Below are 25,000 nucleotides of genomic sequence, written 5' to 3' on the forward strand. Positions count from 1 at the left end.
GCCGCCGCAGAGCCGTCAGAGCAGCAGACTCAACACTGGGCAGGAATGTGCCTTTCCTGGCGCGAGTTTGACTCCCGCTGCTTCCCACCAGCGTCACAACCTAATTAATCTGTGTGTGTGTGTGTGTGTGTGTGTGTGTGTGTGTGTGTGTGTGTGTCAGGGTACGGGCAGACCGGTCCTCAGTCTCAGAGTCCAGGCTACGACTCCATCGCCTCGGCCGTGTCGGGGATGATGCACATCACCGGGCCGGAGGTGAGAAAACCCAGCGCTGAGGCAGACAGCAACAACAACAACAACAACAACAACAACAACAGCAACATTAATAATAATAATAATAATAATAATGATGATGATGATGATGATGATAGTCGTAACAGTCTTCATTAAAAACATTGAAAACAGAGCAGACGAGGTGCTTTATGAAACATCTTGTTCTTCTTCCTGTTATTTCTTTTTCCTGTCTTTTTTTTTTCCTTTCATGTCCCATAATGCTTTGCGTGTGTGCAGGGCGGCGAGCCGGTGCGGCCGGGCGTGGCCATGACCGACCTGGCGACGGGCCTGTACACACACGGAGCCGTCATGGCCGCCCTGCTGCAGAGACACAGGACGGGCCGGGGAGCACACATCGACTGCAACCTGCTGTCCGCACAGGTGAGAGTGTGTGTGTGTGTGTGTGTGTGTGTGTGTGTGTGTGTGTGTGTGTGAAAGGTCATTGAAACGCCCTGTGAGGCGTCTGAAATCTGATCCAGCTGTATAAATCATGTTATTCATTAGCAATAAGGGTTTCTTCTTATTTTTTTTTCAAAACTTTGCTCTCAATTTATGTTTTTTTGTTGTTTATTTTCTGCTCATGTTAAGGTCAGTTTGTTTTCTAATTGTTTATATGTTTTTCCTGCGTTGTTGAAAGAAATCATGTGAATTAATGAATCATGTGAGCAAATTATCAAGAAATAACTAAAACCTGCAAGAAAAGGCCCACAAAAATGACCTGAATATTACTTTTAAAAAATTCAAAAATAAAAAAGTGACAACACAATGACCTGAAAATTAAAAAAAATAAATAAATAAATGAGACATTATGAGAGAATTAGCCTAAACATTACCAGAAAATTATTTTAAAAAAGTAAAAAAAAAAAAAAAAAAGATAGATAAATCAATAAATAAAACTGCCACACAATTACAATTAAATAAATTAAAAAAAAAAAAAAAGCCAAAAAATGTCCTTCCAAAAAAAACAAAAAAAAAAAAAAAAAAACTAAAATAATTTCACTCAGGGGGCTGAAATAAAATATTTCATCTCTTCACAGTAAAACACCACAGGGGCCTCAAATGACGAGGGACAGCACTCAGTGTGTGTGTGTGTGTGTGTGTGTGTGTGTGTGTGTGTGTGTGTGAGTCACTTGGAGCAGATTCCAGAAAACTCTCCGGTATTCAAACAAGTCGATGATTTATCCTGAGAAGTCTCCGCTGTCTAAACGAGCTCACCTGTAACTCGCCCTGTAGGCTGCTCGTCATCCTGAAAGCGTCCGAGTCACGCCGACCGGCCGAGTCCAAGGGTGCGTTTGATTTGTGTGTCAGGCCGCGCCGCTGCGTCACACTGTTGCTGCTAGACTCCAGGTTTATGCTGCAGAGGCTGTCGTTCGTCACAGAGAAAGCCGCTCGCTGAAATATTTAATAACATTCATCAGGTTTCATTTCTTTCCCTCTTCATGGAGTTTTTTGGTTTATTTTCATATTATCATCCCGGTTTTCACAATTTCCAGATGAAAACACCAGGATGGGAGTGAAATATTTACCTTCTTGATCATCTGTAGATGACAGTAAAAAAAAAAAAGATTTGAACAAAATGTCATGAAGACATGAGAAATAAAGGAGATAAATGTCTTTGTTGAATGTCTGTGGATGAAACTGTGACCTTGTTCATGCTGATATTTGGTTTCCTGCAGAGTAAAATCCCAACTCCTCCACCTGTTAGATGTAGCGAGGAGTTTGTTCATGTTTCAGTATTTAAAGTTCAGAAGTGGAAGATTTTTGTTGGACTCTCTCTCGTGATGGAAAGTTTTGACCAACTTCACACGACGTGCCGCCGTCTTTTGTTTCTGAATGAAAACGTTCACACTGTCGGTGATGTTGAGGAACCCTCATCCACACTGCGTTAGCTAACGTTAGCTAACCCTAACTAACGTTAGCTAACGATAGCTCGATAGATACCGCTCTCGTTTGCTTCATTCACCAAAACTACTTAGATTAAGATTAGGAAAAGGTCACGTTAATGTTAACCTTCACTCATATTAACAGCCGTCAGTGTGTGTGTGTGTGTGTGTGTGTGCTCTGGTTTGGTTGATCTGGACCTGCATGCCGTCGTCGGTCCGTGAAAAGCTGGTGTCTCCTGGCAGCTTCAGGCCGAGGCTCAGCCGAGCTTCAGAAACACCAAACGCTCAGCCAGAGGATAATCAGCTGTGTGTTCAGTTCACCTTTTCTCACTTTCAAAACTCTTATTTTAACTTTTTTTTTTTAATACAAAATTGAGCTATTGAAATGAGTGAAAAAGCTAAGCTAAAGCTAAGATAAAAAGCATTTTTAATAATAAGAGATCTGCATTTATAAATGAATAATATGAATAATAATAATTAATAATAATAAGAAGAAGAAATAAGAATTTGAATGAATGAAAGGAAAAAGTGATTTGAATAAAATCGAAAAAAATATTTGAATGAGTAAAAGATTTAAATTAATAAAATTGTTCTGAATGAATAAATACAATTTGTATTAGTAAAAAAAATATTTGAATTATTTGGAAAAAAAACTGAATGTAGGTCATAAGTGGAAAAGTGGAAGGGGAAACTTTCACACCTTTTCTCAGTTTCAATTTTTTTTCCCCTTATTTTTTGATATCTGAAATGATTTCCATTCACAGAGAGACACTGTAGAGAAGAAACTGAAGGTACACGGTTCTTAAATGTAAAGATAAAATAAACTTTTTTCTGTTTTTTGCACTGGACACCAAACAAGGAGAATCTGCCTTGGAAAATATAATTAAAATAATAATTAACATAATGTTGTTGTAGAATTAATTAATTCTAATCATATATTGCAGAAGCGTTATTCTCTGAGACAGCATGTTAAATAAATTCAACATGAAGGCGGGAGCAGTTTTCAGGTCCTGGACCCCCACCGCCGGAGGCTCTGGTGGGAAAAGATATTTTGGTTTGAGTTCATTATGGAACTGAATAAACTCAAAGTGCAGAGATTAAAACATCATGTTAAAATAATCCTCCTACATGTTTTTGTCTAGAGAATAAACCCGCTGAAACCCGAGACAGTTCACTGGATTTCTTTCAAGAACAGGCAGGGAAAAAAGGCGATGAGCAGATTAACAAAAATTAAAAGAAAACCATATGTGTAGTTATTAAATCAGACCAGTGATGCTGGAGCCACGTCTGATTCTTTGTGTTGAAATGTCGCCTTTCACAAACGTTTAAGAGGCTCCTCGTTTTGCTGCGGACCCACTGGAGGCCCTCGAGGACCCCTGAGGGTCCTCGGGCCACACTTTGATGACAGCGGCTCCAGAGCAGTGGTGAGGGGTACGATGGAGCACCGCGGGGGGGACGGAGGATTTTTCAAAATGTTAAAATAAAAAATAGCAGTCATGCACATTTCCTCAAACCACTGGCCTGCGCTCCAATAAGATCAATAAAAATGAAACTGTGAATTTGATAAAGCTCGTCTGGGTTTCCTGAAGGCGTCACGTGTGTGTGTGTGTGTGTGTGTGTGTGTGTGTGTGTGTCTGAGCTTTAAATCTGATGCAGCTGTGTTGTACTGACGCTGAAAAAAAGAACGTTTGTATTAATTACAGTAAAAATCTGTCAAACAGCAACAGTAAAACACCATAAAATCCAGTAAAATCACCGCATTACATTAAATGACACACAACACACACACTTTTACTGTGAAAATGGAATAGACAGATAGATAGATAGATAGATAGATAGACAGCACCATAACACAATACCGTCATTTCAAAAGCATGTAATTACCCTAAAATTAATGATGTTATTCTCTTTAAATTACAGATTTTGCTCATGTGTACATTTAAATTGACAGTGTAAAACCTTCCAGCAAAATATACCTAAACCGTAAATATATATCATAATATAGTGTAAACAGGTTTATATTACAGCTGTTATTTTTTAAAGAACGTTACTGTAAACAGGTTTGCAGTAAATCTGTGTTTATCGTAGTACCGTAAAGGAACAGCGGTTCTTGGCTGGTTCTCAGGACAGCGTACCGTAATGCCGTATGCATTGGTACTGTATATATATATATATATATATTTTTTTTTTTTCCAGCGAACTTCTGGTAACCACAGTTGCCAGGATTTTACTGTAAAATTCACAGAGTTGTATTTTTTAAAGTGGATAGTGGCTTTTCAGGGGGAACTTGGCTGAAAAAGAGTTGGAGCGCCACCTGAACTCCCTCCTTACCTGCCGCTCCTTCATCCTGCCTCCCCTCCCTCCGGTCCGCCGCTTCCTGCCGGCTTGACCCCGTTTCTCAGAGTTTGTGGTGTACTTTTGCTCCATCTTTTGCCTTTATTTATTTTTTTTTCATTTCATGCCCTCTGTTTTCTGTAAACCCCTTTGTGACAGCGCTGTTTGTTAAAAGCTCTCTATAAATAAACTCGATTTCAACACCAGGCAATAAAGACAGAGACAAGAAAAAAAGAAAGAGAGCGAGAGAGAGAGAAATGCAAGCTGTGATCGGTTTGCAAGGATGTTGAGGTCGCGATCTCTGTGGTTGATTCCCAGGGCTGTTAGCCATAAAATACCCACAATCCACCTCTTCCCCCTTCCCCTTATCCCACGGTGCATTCCTGCAGAAGTGCCGCGACCACAGGCACGCCGACCGCAGCGAGGACAGACGGGGAGGGAGATGAACAATGAGAGCACACAGCCGGAGTTTGGCTGCAGTTTCTGCGGACTGTTTCAAGTTGACTCGGCTTTTTGGTTTTTGGTCGTCAAGGAAATTCGATCATTACAGCCCAATCAGAGTTCAGCGTCCTATCTCCGCAAGCTGTCTGCAGGTCCTGAAAAATGTCTTGAATTTTTATGACCCGCGCTCAAGGCCTCAAAAGTCCTTGACACTGCTAAATACAGTCCTGAAGTCTTAAATTCAGTTTTATAGATGTTTTAAAAATGTGGGTTCTTGGTGTGCTGTTTTTCGGTGACAAGGCAGCCCACTCATGCAGACGTTTTTTATTTAATTTTTTTTCTCTATGCAGTCTCACATTGGTATCGATGACATTCCTAGACCTCCTTGGCTGCATTTGGCCCTTTGAGGTGCGGCCACGATGTAGGAAAGCTCCTAAAAAATGGGGTTAATGTTGGAACTTAGAGGCTTGGAAGCTCATCCGTTCAAATCCACAGCCCAGCTGGTGAAACCGGATGAGGAGAGAGAACGAGAAACTGTCCCGCCGACTCGACGACTGGCATCACGTCACGTTAAAGAGTGATTAAGTTAAAGCGTGGTTTTACTGGTCAGGCCCCAGTGGCCGACAGCAGAGGACTGGGGGACCTCGTCCTGTAAAATGACCTCATGTACTAATAAATATTACATCAGCAGCAGCTACTGTACAGAAGAGCTGGCAACAGACGCTGTGGCTTGAAGGCATCCTTTCCAAATGATGGAGGGGTAGAAGAAGAAAAAGTAGGAGGAAAGAGAAACGCCTCGTCAGACCAGATTACCTCCCTCCACTGGCTCAGGTTTTGGTGACCTTGGCAAAGATTTCAGTGGAAAAAACAATCTCCTGCCGTATCAGCCAAACTTTACCACGGCATATTAGGGCCAGTGTGGGGGGGCAAAAAGTATTGTGCTGGGGGAGCGGGAGGGGATAATGTTAAGAGAAGAAAAAAAAAAACATGTTCTCTGAGATTAAAGTGGTAAATTTGTGAGGAAAAAACATTAAAAATTCTGAAATTATAAAGTAACAAATTTAGGAGAAAAAAAAACTCGGAAAATAGTTTTTTCTTTACTTTTTTTGAGGTCAAGGAACCACATCGCTTCACTTTGCTGAATCCGGTCATTGGTTCCTTGAGCAAGTTCTTCTTGTAAATTTGTGACTTTACAATCTCAGACTTTTTGTGTTTTTTTTCTCATAAATTTGTGAGTTTTTTTCTCAAAAATTTACGACTTTAATCTCAGAGAATTTTGGAGTCTTTTCTCACAGATTTGCATCTTTAAAAACTCAGAATTTTCAGGGGTTTTTTTTCTTTGAATTTTTGTTCTCATAATACGCCATCACAGAAATCACAGTGTGAGGCTACAACAGTACAAGCGTCCCATCTCCAGTAATATTCATCTCATCTTTGGTGTCGGCATGGTAACGTGGATAATCTCCATGCAGGAAGTGTCCAAACTTGGAACTGGGGACCGTCCAGGGCAATCTAGACTTGCCAACATTAGATCATGTCCTCGAGAGGTTGTAGTTTCTTGATCCTTTTGGGATTCTTTTTGTATTCTTTTTGTATTTTTTTTTTTGTATCTTTTGGTATCCTGCGGGGTCCTTCGGTATGCTCCACTTTTCCTTTGGTATCCTCAGATGATCTTTGTATTTTTTGGTATTTTGGGGATTCTTTTTGTAATTTTTTTTCATATCGTTTGGTTTCCCTTGGAATTCCTCGGTATGATCCGGTGTCTTCTGATTCCTTCAGTATCCTTTGGTATCCTCAGTAATCCCTTGGTATCTTTGGACTCGTTCAGTGTCCTTTGGTGTCTTTTGGTAATTTTTAGTTTCCTTCAGAATTGCCTGGTATCTTTTGGTGTCCTTTTGTATCTTTTGGTGTCTTTTGGTATTCTTTGGTATATTTTTTTTGATAATCCTTGGTGTCATTTTGTATCTTGAGGCATCATTTGGTTTCCTTCTGTATCCTTTAGTATCCTTGGAGAATCCCCTTTGGTATCCTTTGGCATCTTTTGGTAGTGTCCGGTGTCCTTTGGTAGGCTTTGACATATTTTGTTCTCCGCTTTGGTTTCCATTTCCCTAAGCATCACAGACCAGCCAGGGCTGTTGTAGTTTACTTGCACCACCTAACATTGGCGTCTTGCTGCCTTTTGAAGCAATTTCCCTGACTCCTCTTCTTGCCACATCAAATAATTTTACATTTTTTTGTAACCAGTGCTCCTGCAGTCCAACCGCCAACTCACATGTCTGTTTGGGAGCCCTGTTAGTCTCGTGTTGCTTTGAAAACTTACATGTTAAAAACAAAAAAAAGTTGATTGTCAGAGCTGCTTTAAAAGCTGATGTATACTGAAAGTTGGCGTTGAGCTTCAAGCGACTGGCCTGCATGGGCTGCCTTTGTAATTGCGATTTAGTTGCTTCAAAATGAAACCTCTTTCACATGTGGTGTTTCTGAGATTTGGTCAGCCCACTGTATTTCTCAGCGCTAGCTAAGGATTATAATTAGAGTAGAAAGAGGAAGTTTTGTTGTGGCTTTCTGCGTTTAAACAGGGAATAATATCGGTTTCCAAACAGAGCTGTGATTGACAGCACCACCCATCTCAGAGCTCAGGCTATATACTGCTGCTCTAAGCATGCTCTCTCTCTCTCGCTCTCTCTCTCTCTCTCTCCCTCCCTCCCCTCTGTCGTGTCAGCATCGCACAAAGTGCTACGACCACTTCTTAAAAGTGTTATGACCACTTCTAATGTCTCACAATCTGTCTGTGTTCTTGTCCCTTCTAATCATCTGATGCCTTTGGCTCGTCTTCGTCCTCTGATGCTCTCTTCAGTCCTCTCTCTTATTTCAACGCAGTTTCAAAATATTGTTAAACAAACACCAACTCTGAAATTTAAATTGCATGTTGCGGACACAGATAATTTTAGGATGATGTTCTCTCGCCACAAAATGATCACATGTCAATGGCACAAATGAAACCCTGGTGAAGCTGTCGTGGCAGGCAGGCTGAAGCATCGGTCTGAAACGATGTGTTTGACTTATTGGCCGTCACCGTGCCAACACAGGTGTGCGCTTCCTGCGTGACACAAATCGGATGCAATATTTTCATGTTTTCATGTGTGTCTGAAAGACTGGCAAACCACAGGCGACATGCGCATCCTGAAAAGTCCTCAAAAGTCTTCAGTTTTTAGTTTTTCATAAAATGTCATAAAATGTATTAAAAATTCTTAAATCTGAGATGATTCCTTAAGAGCAAGTGAACATTCATAGATAAAAATCATAATTAATTAAAATTGTTCCATTTTTGTGGATTTGCATTTTATAAATTTATTGCATTATCTTGGTACATTCTGCTCTAGTTTTGACTGAAGAGGAAATGAACTATAAGAAATAATGCTTTGGAGTAAAAAAAATGCATAGATTTATTGATTCAGCAAGTAAATTTACTGTCAATTTGATGGAGGTTTACACACGCTGGGACCAGTTGCCATCGACTACTGACTGCTTCAAGCCGAGATGTTGAATATGCTGAAAGTTTTTAAACAGACAGCCTGAAAACATCAAAATCTTAAATTGAGTTGTTGGTGTTAGTAACTGTTTCTGTTTGTGGGTGATAGTTGGAGGAACTTTGTCGACTTTCAGTGAAGGACCATGGATGAAGAACTACAAATCGCTTTTTATCACATTGCTTTTGTCGATTGGAGCTAAAAGTCTGCGCCTATTTCCTGTCTGGGACTTTCCTCTTTCTGTGATTTCTTCCCAATTTTTTTTGTTGACTTCTGTTGTTGGTTGGTTTGATTATCTCGATTTTTTGATTTCTATAAGCTGTGGTTTGTGAAGCCCTCTCATTGATTACAGACTAATAAACTTGAACTTGAACACATCCATACCAGTTTAATTTCACTTTAAATATTCAAGTTCAGGTTGGTTTGTAAAGCTGCACAATTGGTATTGTTGTTGTTATTATTATTGTTGTTATTATTGTTTTTGGAAGCCTTTAATTTGATTTTTAAAATTGTGAAGCAACCAGATTGAAGATTCATCACGGGCTTTATGTTCATGTTAGTTTCGGTCAATTAAAATCGGTTCCGTTTAGCAGCTGCAGTTTGGTTCAGGCTCCGGTTAAATAAAGTCAAACTTCTCTCCCAGTCGAAAACTTGAGTTGGGAATTGAACCTGACTTGTCCGCATCGAATGTAAAATGTCTCCGCCCATCTGCCGGCCCAATCTCCACACCCTTTCCACCTCAACCTACTTCCTGTTTGTCGTCTTGTCTCGTCCACGCCGGCCTCTCTGCTGGGAAAAACATTCCTCTCTGCAACACAGCGCTCGTTATTTGCATTTTTAAGACATTATGCGTTCACAGAAGTTCACGAGATCCGGCTGCTTCCTCTCTGCCGGTGTCGGTACATCTGTCTGTCAGTCTGTTGTCTCAGCTGGTCGTTCCTGCAGAGCTCAGGATATAACGGGACATCAGAGTGTTGTAAAGCATCGCGCACGAAGCTCACTGTGGAGGTATGAAGGGTCACAGAGGCTGCAGGAGGCTCGGAGGACCTAATCCTCCAACCTGCTGCTACACCTCAACACATCAGTCCCGTATCTCGACCCTGCAAACTCGCTCTTCTGATTTGGAATCAAGTCTCCATCCGTGTTAGTTTCACAGCTTTGGCTCCTGGCACCAAACCTCCAAATCGAATCTGCTGTTCTTCATCCCGAGGCCGATCTGTTCACCAAGTTTCACTGAAATGTGTTCGCGAGTTGTTGTTTTTTTTTTTTTTTTTGAGGAGCCCCGCTGACACGGAGGCAGACAGACTAACAAACGAACGCAGAGGGAAACTGTAACCTTGCTGCCGATCTGACAGCAGCAGGTGAGCTGGGTGGTTTTCCAGTAGCTGTGGTTTCCTCCTCTCAGGGAAGATTTAGGAGTTAGTGCTGACCTGATGACAGCTCGGATTTAACTCTCTCTCTCTCTCTCTCTCTCTCTCCCAGGTTGCCTGTCTCAGTCATATAGCAGCCAACTACTTGAATGCGGGGAAGGAGGCGAAGCGGTGGGGGACGGCACACGAGAGCATCGTACCGTACCAGGTGACTCTGACTCTGACGCTCGCCCTGTGGAGTTCTAAGTTAACTAAAACTAAACCATGAACTAGATTTGAATAAAAATTTTAGTTTGACTGAAATAAAACTAAAAATTAAAATTAAACTTTAGAAAAAAGGAAAACTAACTGAAACGATATTGTGTTCTCACAAAACGAACTAAACTAAAATCAAACTGCAGAGAAACTCAAACTAAACTGAGCTGAAAACAAAAATTAAAAAACAAAATAAAAATAAGAAAAAAAAACTGATGAAAAATACAAAATTGCAGTAACTCTGGCCACACAAACACAGAGAGAGAGAGGAGGTGTTTATGTCAAACTCAGGACCAAGGGCAAGTAGTGCTTTTTGTGAGTGAGTGTGTGTGTGTGTGTGTGTGTGTGTGTGTGTGTGTGTGTGTGTATGGTTATACCTGTGTTAACCCAACAGAAGCTGAAGTAATTGGGGTTACTGAGGGACAAAACTTTGAAAAAGAGAATCTCACACACACACACACACACACACACAGCTCCTGTCAGGCTCTCCCTGTCCGGCAGACAGACGTGAGGTCGGAGCCTGTGGTTGGTTAAAATGTTGCGGGTTTGATTCCCCACCGCAGCGGGCTGACCTCTGACCCCTGAGAGCGCGGCGGTGGTTTGTGATGCTCTGCCTGCTGCACTGAGCGCGCTCAGTCTGCGCTCTGCACGTCACATGTTCAGGGTTTAACTTAAATAACACAGGCAGCATGTGACCAACTTCTTTTAGTTATGTTGGTCACTTTGAAAGAGGAAAAAGTGCAACACAATGTAACACAATGTAACATGATGTAACATGATGTCACATGATGTCACATAACACAGTGTAACACAATGTAACACAATGTAACATGATGTAACATGATGTAACATGATGTAACATAACACAGTGTAACACAATGTAACACAATGTAACATGATGTAACATGATGTCACATGATGTAACATAACAGTGCAACACAATGTAACACAATGTAACATGATGTCACATGATGTAACATAACACAGTGCAACATGATGTCACATGTCACATAACACAGTGTAACACAATGTAACACAATGTAACATGATGTAACATGATGTAACATTATGTAACACAATGTAACATGATGTAACATGATGTAACATTATGTAACATGATGTAACATGATGTCACATAACACAGTGCAACGTAATGCGACATAAAGCGACACCATGCAGTGTAACCATAGAAACTGAATTGGGTAGAGCCGGTTTGGGCCTGTAGTTCATTACAAATCAGAACATATCCAGGTGGTTCTCGTTGCCAGGGCAACAGCTGTAGCATCACGGCGTCAGCAGTAGAGTTTGTGTCATGCAGCTGAGCTAGCTTAACCTGACGCGTGGCTAACAGAAACACGTTCTGTTGGAAGGTCAGCTCGTGGCTCTTCGTTTTGATTCAGATAAAAAAAGTATTTGGGAGGAGTCGAGTCTTACCTGGCAGGTTGTCACCTGCTTTTCCAGAACCTTATTCAGTAACTTTATTAACACCAGTGCAGCGAATTAGGATTGACTTCTCTCATGTAATTATCCATTATTAACATTAGCCTGAGAGGCTACGCGTTAGCTTCCCATCATTTTTAAATGACTTTAGCACCAAGCCGATGACTGTCATTCATTTCATACATAAACTTTAACTTACCATCTGTGAACCTGGCCTATGCTCGTTTTGTCACCTTGGAAGTGGCAATAAAGTTATTCAGTCAGTTCCTGGCTGCCATTAAAATCACTAGCATCGGTAGGATTCCCAGTACAGTGCCCATTCTACCCAGTTCTAGTTCTATGTAACACGCCGCGGCTCGTCTGTCCTGCAGCTGTACGTCATCTCTCTGCCACTTCCTGCTTTTTAACAGGAAGAGGCAGGTTTCCAACAGCTCTGTGGTGTCAGCTTGATTTCACTGCTCCACACGCTGACACACACACACACACACACACACACACACACACACACACACACACACACACACACACACACACACCGCAGCACAGCAGAACTAATGATCCGCGACAAACCAATTATACAATTACTGTCAATTACTGTAATTGTTTCATGTTGGTGGTTCTCTTCTCTGCTATCTGTGGTGTGAGTGTGTGTGTGTGTGTGTGTGTGAGAGAGTGAGTGTGTGTGTGTATGTGTGTGTGAGATTGCATCCTGGTCTGGAAGTGATTTGCTGTATCATCTCTGCGTTATTATCTCCTCATAGAAGTGTCCATCCCCTCTTCATTCAGACCAAACAGTCATTATCATGCCTGCCAGACTCTGACACGCCTTCACAGGGAAAAGCCTCTTCAGTCTCTGTGTTTTCAATAACCGTGAAAATTACACTTGGAGAACAGAAAGAGGAAAACTACTGGAGAAAGACGGGCCGAGGACAGAGGCGGAGGGCAGAGAGAGGCGTTCTGATCCTCCTAACAACGTGTCACTGCATCCTCCTGCTGCTCCTTCCTTGTGTTTGACTCCAGCTGTGTGACTCCTGCTGTACATGCTGAAAACAGAGTGTGTTTCCTGTGTGGAGGCTCGGCTGGTAGCTGCGAGTTTCAAACAGGCTGAATCACTCAGGAGGAATTACTACCACACTGCAGGAGGAAGAAGCTGCTGTTCTCTCTGCTGTTGATCTCCACTTTTTTTTTTTTTTTTTTTGATGAAATAACTTCCTCAGTTTGTGCCAAAAAAAAAAAAAAATCACAAATCATCTCATCCTCTGAGTTCAAATCTTGTTTTTCTTCAAACCAAATAAAAAAAAAAAAAAATCTGCTAGTGGGATGAGATCTCTCTTGAGAATTGCAACTGCACAGTTTCTAGACTTTAAGTTTGAGGAGGATGAAGAGGAAAAGGATGTAGAGGACAGGGGCAAAAAGGACAAGGAGGATGAAGAGGATGAGGAGGACAAAGAGGATGAGGAAGGTGAAGAGGATGAGGAGGATGGGGGTTATATTCTGAGAAAAAAAACAAAACAAAACAAAAAAAACCCTGAAAATTCTAAAGTCACGAATTTGCAAGAAAAAACTCGGACGGAGATTAAACTTGTAAATTTATGAGCTAATTTTCTGTATAACCCCGTCAGTCACACAGTGGCTCTCTGGTGCACATGACATTACGCTCCGTCTGATCCGCTCTCAGCGATTAAAACAAAACAAATACTTTAAACTCTGATGCTGGTAACCGTGGCAACAGTGTCTGTCAGCTGTACGTGGACGCTCTGAAGTTGTGGAGGAACCGTCCGGCGCTCGCAGCACCCGTCGAAAGGGAAATCCAGCGGCGCCATCCTCGGCCCTCCTCCCAGTTCCTCCCAGTAGAAGGCGGTTTCTAGCGGCTCTGTGACTCGGTTTTAAGAGAGAACTCTTCACTTTAGGACCTGGTAGTGACACTTGCTGCTAATTAAGGGCCACACACGCTCATGCACATCCTGGTTCAACCAATCAGCATCAAGCCCTTACATGGATCATCCCATAATCCGCCCACAAATATTCCAGAACTCTGCTTTGCTGACAGATAACCGTCCAAACCCGCCGAACCTGGTCCTGCTACCAAGTCCTGGACCAGGTACTCAACCAGGCCTGGCTGAGTCCTTACCAGGTCCTGGTGTGGGTCCTGGACCAGGTCCTGCACCAGACCCTGACTTAGTCCTGGACCAGGCCCTGACTGGGTGATGGACCGGACCCTGACTGGGTGCTGGACCGGACCCTGACTGGGTGCTGGACAAGGCCCTGACTGGGTGCCGGACCGGACCCTGACTGGGTGCCGGACCGGACCCTGACTGGGTGCTGGACAAGGCCCTGACTGGGTGATGGACCGGACCCTGACTGGGTGATGGACCGGACCCTGACTGGGTGTTGGACCGGACCCTGACTGGGTGATGGACCGGACCCTGACTGGGTGTTGGACCGGACCCTGACTGGGTGTTGGACCGGGCCCTGACTGGGTGCCGGACTGGGCCCTGACTTGGTGCCGGACCGGACCCTGACTGGGTGCTGGACCGCGGTCTGCAGACTGGAGTCCTGCATCAGATCGCTGCCTATCTTTCATCAGGATTCTTCACCAGTTTTTTATGACTTCACCAAGTGATCGGAGACGTATGAGCTATTTCTGATTTGAATTGTGGAGACAAGACAGAATTTAGTTTTTTTATTAGCATTCTGTGCACTTCTGTGACTCCCTATGGGAAAAAACAACATGAATTCAATTAATCAAAGAAAATATGAAAAAAAAATTAAATGTGAGGTGAAAATATTTTTAGAAAGTCTGAAATATTTGAGAAAAACTATAAGAAGAAAGGGAAATTAAAAACCATAGAAAATTACAGTTTTAGTTTAGTTTAAAAAAGTTCAAAAGCAGTTCAGTAAAATAAACACAGTGATATAGAATAAACGGACATGAATGAAACCAAAGTCCTGCAGAACAGAAGACATGTTTGTTTTTGTTAAGTCTTTATAGCAGAGCCAATAAAACCACCAGCCTGCTTTACATTACTGACACTCCGCCTGAGGACAAAATACTGACATGTTCACGACGGAGGTTCATGCCTTACATGTGGACAAGCACGTTAAAACGTCACACACACACACACACACACACACACACACACAAAATCTCCATCACAAACAGACATGAAACCACACAAAATCACACACTCAAACACATACACATGCATTCATGCACAGTTTCAATTATAAGATGAGCACACACACTGATTCAGACCCAAAAATAAAACCACAGACATAATTGTGCGCACACACACACACACACACATACACACACACACACACACACTGGTGTTTTGGTGCATCTGCTCAGCGTGAACACGGCGGCTGGATTCTTGTGGCTGGGATGCGACTGTGTGAACGAGCTCTCCCACCAGCCACGGCTTTATTGTCCGACGTTTGGATCCAATCCTCGTGTGAACTGTTTTTACCCACAATGCCGCACTGACCCCAGGGGCCAGAGATGAAAGGCAGGCGGACGGTTCGCCCTGAGATCATGACAGATAGAAAACAGGATTACTGGTGTTCGCGGTTGCGGCTCCGCGAGGAAGATATTAGAGCGGAAAAAGCCATCCGCCCTGTGATGGAGTTCACATCTGACTGTTGGCTGCTCGGCTCGTATCACAAGAGTTTCATCCCGAAGCAGAGACAGCCGCTGTGTCGAAGACAAGACACCTGTCCTCCCGTCCTGAAGACACCGGGGCCGACAGGAGAGCAGGAGCAGGAGACTCAGCTCCAACTGAAAAGACCACCTGAACCTGAAATCACAAACCAATTCAGATCACCAGTGATGGCATGAAGAGATAAAGAGACAGTTAGATAGAGCTGATATCCTGTCTGCTAAACCAGTGGTTCTCTTTTTTCAGTAATGTTCCCCTTTTGAAATATTTATTCTCAGCCAAGTTCCTCCTGACCAGAGCAAAAAAATATTTGGTAGAGGGTCGGTCCAGCTCCATCAGTGTGAAACAACAACCTGATTCTCTCGTTTCTGTTCCTGCTTCTTCCTCTCTTCTTCCTCCTTGTTTCCAGCTGTATCACTGCTACGCTTCAACCACTGATCCATGAACTTGTAATAGCATAGTCTAATTATTTCAGGAATTATGCCCGACTGATATTTTTCAAATCAACATTTTAAAAAAAAAAAAACCCTGCAGTACTCCAACATATCCCTAGGGGTACGAGCACCCCCATTTGAGAGCCACTGTGCTAAACCACAAAGCTCACATTAATATAGGAATCCCCTGTAGTCTCATGCCAAACAAGTGACGTGTGCACGTCTTACACCGAGGCCTAACATCGCCACAGACAGGGAGGCGAAGTGAAGTTCTGCACAATACTGTCCTGGATATGTTCACAAACCCAAACCCTCCTCTCAACCCAAACAGCTGATGCACACAGGAGCGCTGGAGTCGAGTTAAAAGCCTCCACAAAAGGCCTCATGAGGTCCTGCCTCAGCTGCTCAGTATTTTTAATAAACAGTAAAAGGTAAATGAACTGCATTTCTAAAGCACTTTAACACTCTAGTGACCAGTCAAAGCCCCTTACAGTGTCTGCCTCACATTCACCCATTCACACACTGATGCCACAGGCTGCCATGCAAGGTGCCAAGCTCAGAGGTTCAGTGTCTTGCTCAAGGACACTTTGACACGCTCTCTGGAGGAGCCGGGGATCAAACCGGGAACCCTCCGATCACCAGACGACCGCTCTGCCTCCAAAGACACGTTAATAGGAAGACCCGGTACCACGGGACCTGGAAGCTGTTCTGAAAGCAATGAAAAAATGTGGCCGTCGCCAGCAGAAGCTCAGCAGTAGCTGACATGAAAGTTAACGTCGCGGGACGTGTCTCCGCTCCCAGTTTGAGAGCAAATAGATTTTTAACGAGGACACACTGTCACCGATTTGAAATGCTCATTCCAGCTCACTGACAACCGCGTCCACAGTTTGGACAGATCGTGGAGGACAGACTGGATGAGCAGTCAGACATCTTCAGATTGCAGTTATACCACGAGTCCAGCTGCCTTTTGTCGTCTTTTTTTTGTTTTTTACCCAGAATGCCTCACATGTAGAGCTGCAGCAGGGCGAGCGGGGGGTGTGCTGGGATTTGAGCGGCGGCCAGCAGGGGGCAGATGTCGCTCCGCCACCGCACCGCGACGCAGACCATCCTTCTGAACGTCCCCTCACACTCCCCGTGCGGACTACACTACCCACAATTCCCGGGGGCTGAGGATGAAAGGGAAGCAGTGGTTGGAGTTGAGTGCCATGACTGTGTGTGTGTGTGTGTGTGTGTGTGTGTGTGTGTGTGCGCGTGTGTGCATGATCCAGGACAACAGCTCTTGTCCTCCTTTCAAGTGGTTTAGAACTTTTATTACAAACAATTGTGTGTGTGTGTGTGCGCGTGTGTGTGTGTGCGTGTCTGTGTGTGTGTGTGTGTGTGTGTGTGTGTGTGAGAGAGAGAGAGAGAGAGAGAGAGAGAAAGAGAGAGGAGGGAGGAAGAAAAGAACAAGGAGGAAGCAAAAGAGGAAAAAAGGAAAAGAGGAAGTAAAGAAAAAAGAGTAATTCAAAAAAGAATAATTGAAAGGGGAGGAGGGAGTATGAAAAAGAAGACGGAGGAGGAGAGATTATTTTTGCACCATCAGCTTGGAAAATAATGGATTTCTGAGTGATCACTTCCTGTTCTCAGGAGCGTTTGATGAGCCGAGTGGAGGAGAACAGCTGTCAGTCAAATGGGGGCGGGAGCAATAAAACCTGAGCTGCGTTCTGATTGGTTTGCTCCGCTCTTACAAGTGAAAGTGACTTTTTAATCTGCAGCAAAACCGCTGGTTTGTCAGGAGGAAGAACTCGAGGATGTGATGACAATAACAACGTGTTAGTTGACCGTCCCTTTAAAAAATCTGTTAGCGCACCCTGCTGGCGTTAAACCACTGACTCTAAAAAATACAATAAAAAAGTACATAAAAAGTACATAAAACTCAGTTACAGTATCCTGAGTAAATATGTGTCACTAATACTGATCAGCAGCTTGTATTGATCTATCCACAGCACCATAGAAACCACCTAGCAACACCATAGCAACCTCCATAGCAACCTCCATAGCAGACATCTAGAACACCGCAGCATCCTTCCAAAACACCACAGCAACCACCATAGCTACCACCTATAAGCATTTTATAGCACCCTTGTAGAACATCATAGCAACCACCTAGAGCACCACAGCAGCCACCCAGAACACCATAGCAACCTCCATAGCAGACATCTAGAACACCATAGCAACCACCTAGAGCATCGCAGCAGCCACCCAGAACACCATAGCAACCTCCATAGCAACCTCCATAGCAGACATCTAGAACACCATAGCGACCACCTAGAGCACCACAGCATCCATCCAGAACATCATAGCAACCTCCATAGCAACCACCTAGTTTAGTTTAGTTTAGTTTAGTTTATTAAGATCCCCATTAGCTTTTGCATAGCATCAGCTATTCTTCCTGGGGTCTTTTCATTTTCATAAGTGACAATACAAACCCACTGTATACCACACATATTTAACATAATAAAAAAAAAAAAAAAAAAAAAAAAAAAAAACGTGCGCACATACACAAGACACATACTTAATACATACACATACAAACAAAACATCCTAGATGAACACCAAACATGAACATTACCTAGAGCACCGCAGCATCCATCCAGAACACCATAGCAACCACCTATAAGCATCTTATAGCACCCTTGTAGAACATCATAGCAACCACAATAGCAACCACCTAGAGCACCACAGCAGCCACCCAGAACATCACAGCAGCTCGCTAGCAACCTTGAGGACATCATCTCAACCACCACCAGCGCCTTAGCAACCACCCTATTAATCATGGACACAACCCAGCAACACCCTACCAATGATTGACATCACCATAGCAGCATAATAGCAACCACCTGAGCAGCCACGCTGAAACCATAGCAACCACATGTAAACAGCCTTCGACCAGCATGAAGCCTGCAGACTCTCTGTCTGTGGTGCAGGACCTACTGCTTTACATTCACCAGCAGATGCCCTCACATCGCTCAGACAGTTCCCACACACACACAGACACACACACACACACACACACACACACACACACACACTCACACACAGCCCTCTCCTAACCAGCATTCCCCTGTGTTCCAGGGTTTCAAAACCAAGGACGGTTACATTGTTGTGGCTGCTGGGAACGACAAGCAGTTTGTCAGAGTGTGTCAAGTAAGTAACCCCCCCCCCCCCCCCCCCCCCCCCCCCCCCCCCCCCCCCACCCACCCACACACACACACACACACAGTTCTGGGTTCACTTGCATGGTTTCTCCTTGTCAGCCTCAGCCTGTTCAGAGAAGGTTCAGTCGCTGCTGCTGCTGCTGCTGTTGTTGTTGTTGTTGTTGTTGTTGTTGGTGTTGTTGGTGTTGTTGTTGTCTTGTGTAGAAACAACAGGGCTGATCAACAGCAGTTTGGTACACGGGCTTCTTACTGCTCTGGGAATTTCTGGAATATTATGGCATTGAAAGCGGTTTGTTTCAGACAGGCAGAGTCAGAGAAGTTGATAGAAATCAGGGGAAATTCCAGGAGTTCTTATGATTTTTTTGGCCAAATAAAATCATGTAATCCCACGACCGCAGCTGTAAAAAAGTTTGTAGCAGCCGCAGCGACATCGCTGAATATATCGAGGGGAAATACGGCAAAGTATCGCTTCAGGGTTATCTGAATCAGAAACAGAGTCAGAAATAGTTTATTGATCCCCACAGGGAAATGGGGTAAGCAAAGCGCTATGAAAATTGACCAAAAAAAATTCTATTGACTAAATAGATTTTTCCCCCATCCCTAGTAACCATAGCAATCTGAAAGCATCCAACATGGGTGGTGTTAGAAATCTGTTTTTGCTGTCATGAAATGTCACAACATGGAGAGTCATACTGATAACTATTGATCATTTTCATGTGCCTGTAACTAACAGTGAATACGGTAATTCTGATGTTTCTGACCTGCACTTGAAGGCAGCATAAGGACTTGGAAAGTTAGGTCAGGTATCTGTAGACTGGGACTTTTGTTGAAAATTTGAACTCAAACAGCTCAAACAGCCACCTGAGATTCAGTCGTTCCTCTAAGCCCCTCCCACCCTCATGCACACTTACGTGATGCAATCAGGCATCAGGAAATGGTGAGCCGGCTCCGTTTTCTGTCATTCTGTAGCTAAAAGCTAAGCTAAGCTAAGCTAAGTCTGTTTGGAGAGGGGAAGTGAGCTGTGCACAAGATTTAATTGGACTGTGGTAGCCCCGCCTCCTCGAGGTGATTGGTTGTTCCCAGCCCCAGCACATTTAGTTTGGCTCAGAGCCTCAGTGGATGATGGAGATTTGTGAAGGAAAACGTTTCGTACACAAACGTTGAATAAAGTCGTCACAGCTGAAATCTCTGTCTCAACCTCAAACTGCTTCCTGTTTCAGCCTCATGAGTCACAAATTGTTTTCTTAATGTCGACTCTTGAAGGAGATGTGGCTGTTTAAATAAAAAGAAAATTTTTTCTCCATGACTACATGTTGTTGTTGTTGTTGTTGTTGTTGTTTGTGTGCTCACAGGTTCTGGATCTCGTGCAGCTGACAGATGAACCAAAATACAGAACAAACAAGCTGAGAGTCCAAAACCGCAAAGAACTACTGCACACACTGTCCCAGAGGTACACACACACACACACACACACACACACAGGGAGAGAAGAGTCAGAGGGAGACAGGACAAAAGACACAACAGTTGTGTGTTTAACCCTTTAATTTCCCCTTAACTAAGGAAACATGTCAAAAGTGCCGCCACACCACAGCACTGCTGTTTATTAATTGTGACGATATATTTGATATTTTTCTGTGAGATTTCGACAACCTTATGAGTTTACTGCAAGCCACACTGTGTGACACTGATCTGATAAACCTGGGAAGGACATCAAGGTCGATGCATGTCGACCGTACGATGATCACATGACTGCGTCTGATTGGATGGAAGTCAATATAGAAGAAAACATCATCGGCGTACGTGATCACTCTGCATCGCCGTAGTGCTAAACAATGAAGCTCAGCAAGAATGAAGCCCTGTGATAGTGACATTAATGTCTTCATATGAATCATCAATATTAAGTGTTATTAATGTATTAATACTAATTATTAAGTCACATTAATGTGTTTGAATAAAAGTCCAAACGAGAAGAGCAGGATGAGAGTTTGGACCTGGTTGTTTTCTTCCTCGTTGGAATTTGTTTTGCTGGTTTTAGCTCCAGTGTTGATCAGTGTCGTCATTTTATGCTGCGTTCCTATTGGTTGGTTAGATAAGATAAGATAAGATAAGATATTCCTTTATTAGTCCCACGGTGGGGAAATTTCCCGCATCACAGCAGCAAAGTGGATAGCAAGATACGAAGCACAATTTACACAATAAAGCAATATAAACACTGTAAACAAGGAATGAGCAATATAAACACTGTAAACAAGGAATGAGAAAAATACTCTGTGAACAATTTGAACCACAGAAGAAAAAAACCCAAAACCTGGGGGACAACACACTCCGGAGGTTCAGGGTTAGTGTGAACCCATGAGACCAAGTGGCAGAACCTGACTCCCGGACTGGGTCTCAGGAACTGTCACACTTGATCCTGCCTTATGGAATCTCCCCTTCCCTCCCGTCTTTATGTGTGTGCAGTAGTGCAGTGTGCGTGTGTGTGTATGTGTGTACGTGGGTGGGGGGTGGGGGTGGGGGGGGGTAGTTAAGGTGCTGAGAGTGTGACGCAGGTCGTAGCAGCCGTCACAGTGTGAGATGGTCATCCTAAATTTCCTGAGCTATTTTTAGTCACAGAACTGTTCCTGTGTTTTTGTGCAATAAAGTGACAACAATGGAACAACACAATATGAAACATGAAGTGGACGGGGTAAAAGAGTCAGAATAACCAGACATCATCAGGACACAACAAGGCAGGAAACAGCAGGCAGAGGGCAGATAGATGGACCCTGTGGCCCGGTGAACGCCATGCCCCGCCCCCAGGAAGCGTGAGGGCGGCCATCTTTGAACCTCTGTCACGGTGCGACGCAGAACCGCTGTTTCAGAACCACGGCCACATTCCCTCCACGCTCTTTCACCTGGGACAGTGCACACCTGGCCCCGTCCTCCCCCGTCTCCCAGTGTGTCCTGTGGGCGTGTGTGTGTGTGTGTGTTTGTGTGTGTGTGTGTGTGTGTGTGTGTGTGTGTGTGTGTTAGTAATGCAAACACAGTGTCTGTCTCTCAGGTTCCTGCAGGAGAAGACAGCTGATTGGCTGAGGAGGTTCCAGGGCTCAGGCGTTCCTGTCGGACCAATCAACAGCATCCAGGAAGTTTTCAATGACCCGCAGGTCAGCCACACACAGCAGCACGCGCTCACACACACACACACACACACACACACACACACACACACACACACACACACACAGAGTTAAGAATAGAGGTGATGTTGCTTCTGAAGATGACGACTTTTAAAGTGGTGACTGCTGCTCAGTGTGTGTGTGTGTGTGTGTGTGTGTGTGTGTGTGTGTGTGTGATGGCTGTGAGGAGGATATTGGGTGTTGTAAGTGTAGTTTTGTAGTTAATTTGCAAAAAAAAAAAAAAAAAAAAAAAAAAACTGTAGATACACACAGTGTCCTCTGGCTGAAACAGTCTGAGCACCTTAAATGAACTGCAGCTTGTTTGTAAGTGTGAAACATGCCTCGTGTTTTATATGTGTGTGTGTGTATATGTGTGTGTGTGTGTGTGTAGCTGCTGATCATGAACTGTCTCTCCATACGGAATAAAAACACATTAGTCACTGTGGAAGATTACACAACTCGCCATGTTACAATAACACTGCTCTGGCCTGATTACGGTGTGTGAGTGTGTGTGTGCGTGTGTGAGTGTGTGTGTGTGTGTGGAGAACAAAGCAACAGGACATATGGCCAGTCTGTGTGTATGTGTGTATGTTTGTGTGTGTGTGTGTGTGTTTTAATGCTGAAATAAATGAAACACACACATGAAGTGAATCACACAGCAAATCTTTTTCCGATCTTTGATTTTCAGTCAGACTCAGTCAGTCAAACTTTACGCGTACGGCACTTTCCGTACAAACAAAGGTAACACGGCGTGCCTCACACAGTGAAACACAGCAGAGGACAAACACAGGCGACGGTAATAAACCGTCAATACGACCAAACGCCACAGGCAGGAGGAAGATAGCAAAACAAAATAGTAAAAAATATGAAAAAAAAACCCTGGAAAAAACTGATAAAAAATAAATAAAAGCAATAAATACATAAATAATTGATTAAATAAATAAATAAATGAATAAATAATGCATAAAAATAAAAATAATAACAAAGAAAAAAGAGGAGAGTCAAACCAGAAATAAAATGTGTATGAAACATCAGCGTCCTCTGCTGCTGTCTCTCGCCCCTTGCTCGCTCCCGTCTGTCCTTTACTTCACCTTTTTCCTTCTCTTCCCTCCTTTCTGTTTCCGTTTTTTCTTTTTTCTTTTTTTTTTTTTTTTTTAAATAAAAACAAACATCTTGATTAGCCAGCTGCTCCGTCTCAATCTGCCTTCGTCCAATCAGGCGTCAGGATCGGTCAGGTCCGGCGTCCCCGCCCCTCCTGAGCGAGTACCATTTGTCTTCATCACCGGACGCTTGTGGTCAGACATCATCTGTGTGTGTGTGTGTGTGTGTGTGTGTGAGACTGTAACAGTGATTACAGGGTTGCTTTGGGGACAAAAGGGTTTTGTCATAACAAAATATTGACTCACACGAGGCGCTCTGCAGTCTGTCCCGGTCCCACAGAATCCAGCATCAACTCAGAGCTCAAAGGTGTTTGACCCGTTTACTAAAGAATTCACAGCTCAGAGTCAAACTGTGAGTCTGTGGTTGAAGCAGCCGCCTGATAATGTTCTGCTTCTCAACATTCAGAAACCACACAGCTGATGATCGGCTGTGGAAAGCAAAACGTTTCCCCGCTTTGGGACTATTTTCCCTGGAGGAGGAGGAGGAGGAGGAGGAGGAGGAGGGAGCGTTTCAGTGTGAAAAAGTCCTGAAAAGCCAACAGTGCTGCTGCTTTTAGGAAAACTCATGTGGAGGACTTTATTGGGCTGATGGAAAACTGGAGTGAAGAAAGTGTGAAGGCTCTGAAAGTTCATGTTCATATCGTAGTGGAATGAATGGAGGAAAGGGAGGAGGAGTGATGTGGCAGCTCTGAAACCCCACTGCTCGCTCTGGGAGGAGAGCAGAGGAACGTGAAGGAGAGGAACCTCTGAACCTGCAGAGGAACCGGGGACGCTGCTTTAATGCCATAAATCAATGTATTTCACGTGTAATCCTACAATGAAGATGAACTGATGGATTAAAGTGCTAAATACAGTTCAGTCACCGCCTCTTTAACTCCTCTCATCCCATCGCAGCGTTCATCATCTCCCTGCGGCCGAGCTTCATTCAAACCCACAGAACTTCACTTTAAGTTCCAGTGGAGATCCGGAGGTTTCCACAGACCCCAAACATGAGCTGCTGGATTCCAGGGCAATGTGTCTGAAATGATGCACCAGACATGCAGATCTGTTCTATGTGATGTGATTCTGCAGCCATAAAACAGCTTAAAGCATCTGGGCTGTGAATATCTCCCTCAGAGTGACGGAGCTTCAGCAGAGACTCTGAGCTGCTGCTGGGAAACACAAGTTAAATTTTTGAGATCCTTACGGGGAAATCAGAGTTCAAGGGGTCGTGAATAAATGCACGTTTTTATGCCAAAAGTCAAAAATCTATTTTCATTGTGGTTATTGGTCTTAGAACTGTCGAACACTATTTTCATATCATGCTGAAAACATCCCATAATACCCCACAGGACGTTTATCACTGTTGTTATGGGGTTAGTTAGAGGTTTGCTTACATTTGTGATTTAAAATTTTCAAATAAACTAGTCACTTGGTTTGAGTTATAATGGTGCATTAAAGCTGCCACTGTGTGTCATTTTCATATCAATAAACCATCAGCGCATTAAATCAAAACTGTGTTTCAGTTGGGAGCCGTTTTGGAGTCCACATGGTTCTCACAGTCCACCATAAATCACATTTTTATTCAACATTTTTGCCACGTATGTCCAAACAGCTCTCGTTTTTGTTTTCATTTCGGTTTGGTGGCTTTAATTTAGAGCGCGCTCGCAGTAAACAGCCTGCCTGCCGCGCAGTTTGTCAGCAGGTGGGATGACGCTGCGCTCACCTTGCCCGTCAAAACCACCAGGAGTCGGCTGGAGAGGAGAGGAGCTCGGCTTGGAGACGCTGCTGCTGCGACAGGCAGAGCTGCTCTGATGGCTGAAGGAGCTGGACGCCATTTTCCATACACTTCTCCAACTGTTCAGTAATGTTCCCTCTGGTCACAGGGTCGGTCCA

General features: G+C 43.7%; 1 protein-coding gene across 1 annotated transcript in view; it reads left to right on the top strand.

Moving 5' to 3' along the window:
• The window catches only part of sugct (succinyl-CoA:glutarate-CoA transferase), a 113,543-nt gene that overhangs the window by 12,311 nt on the left and 76,232 nt on the right, over nucleotides 1–25,000 (top strand). Inside the window, exons 7-12 of the mRNA XM_030079205.1 lie at nucleotides 161–252; nucleotides 508–651; nucleotides 9,938–10,033; nucleotides 18,728–18,799; nucleotides 20,163–20,260; nucleotides 21,851–21,953. Of these exons, the coding sequence (XP_029935065.1) occupies nucleotides 161–252; nucleotides 508–651; nucleotides 9,938–10,033; nucleotides 18,728–18,799; nucleotides 20,163–20,260; nucleotides 21,851–21,953 (605 nt within the window). The remainder of the gene's footprint in view (nucleotides 1–160; nucleotides 253–507; nucleotides 652–9,937; nucleotides 10,034–18,727; nucleotides 18,800–20,162; nucleotides 20,261–21,850; nucleotides 21,954–25,000) is intronic.

This window comes from Myripristis murdjan, chromosome 20 (assembly GCF_902150065.1).
Source record: "Myripristis murdjan chromosome 20, fMyrMur1.1, whole genome shotgun sequence".
Taxonomy (NCBI): Eukaryota; Metazoa; Chordata; class Actinopteri; order Holocentriformes; family Holocentridae; genus Myripristis; species Myripristis murdjan.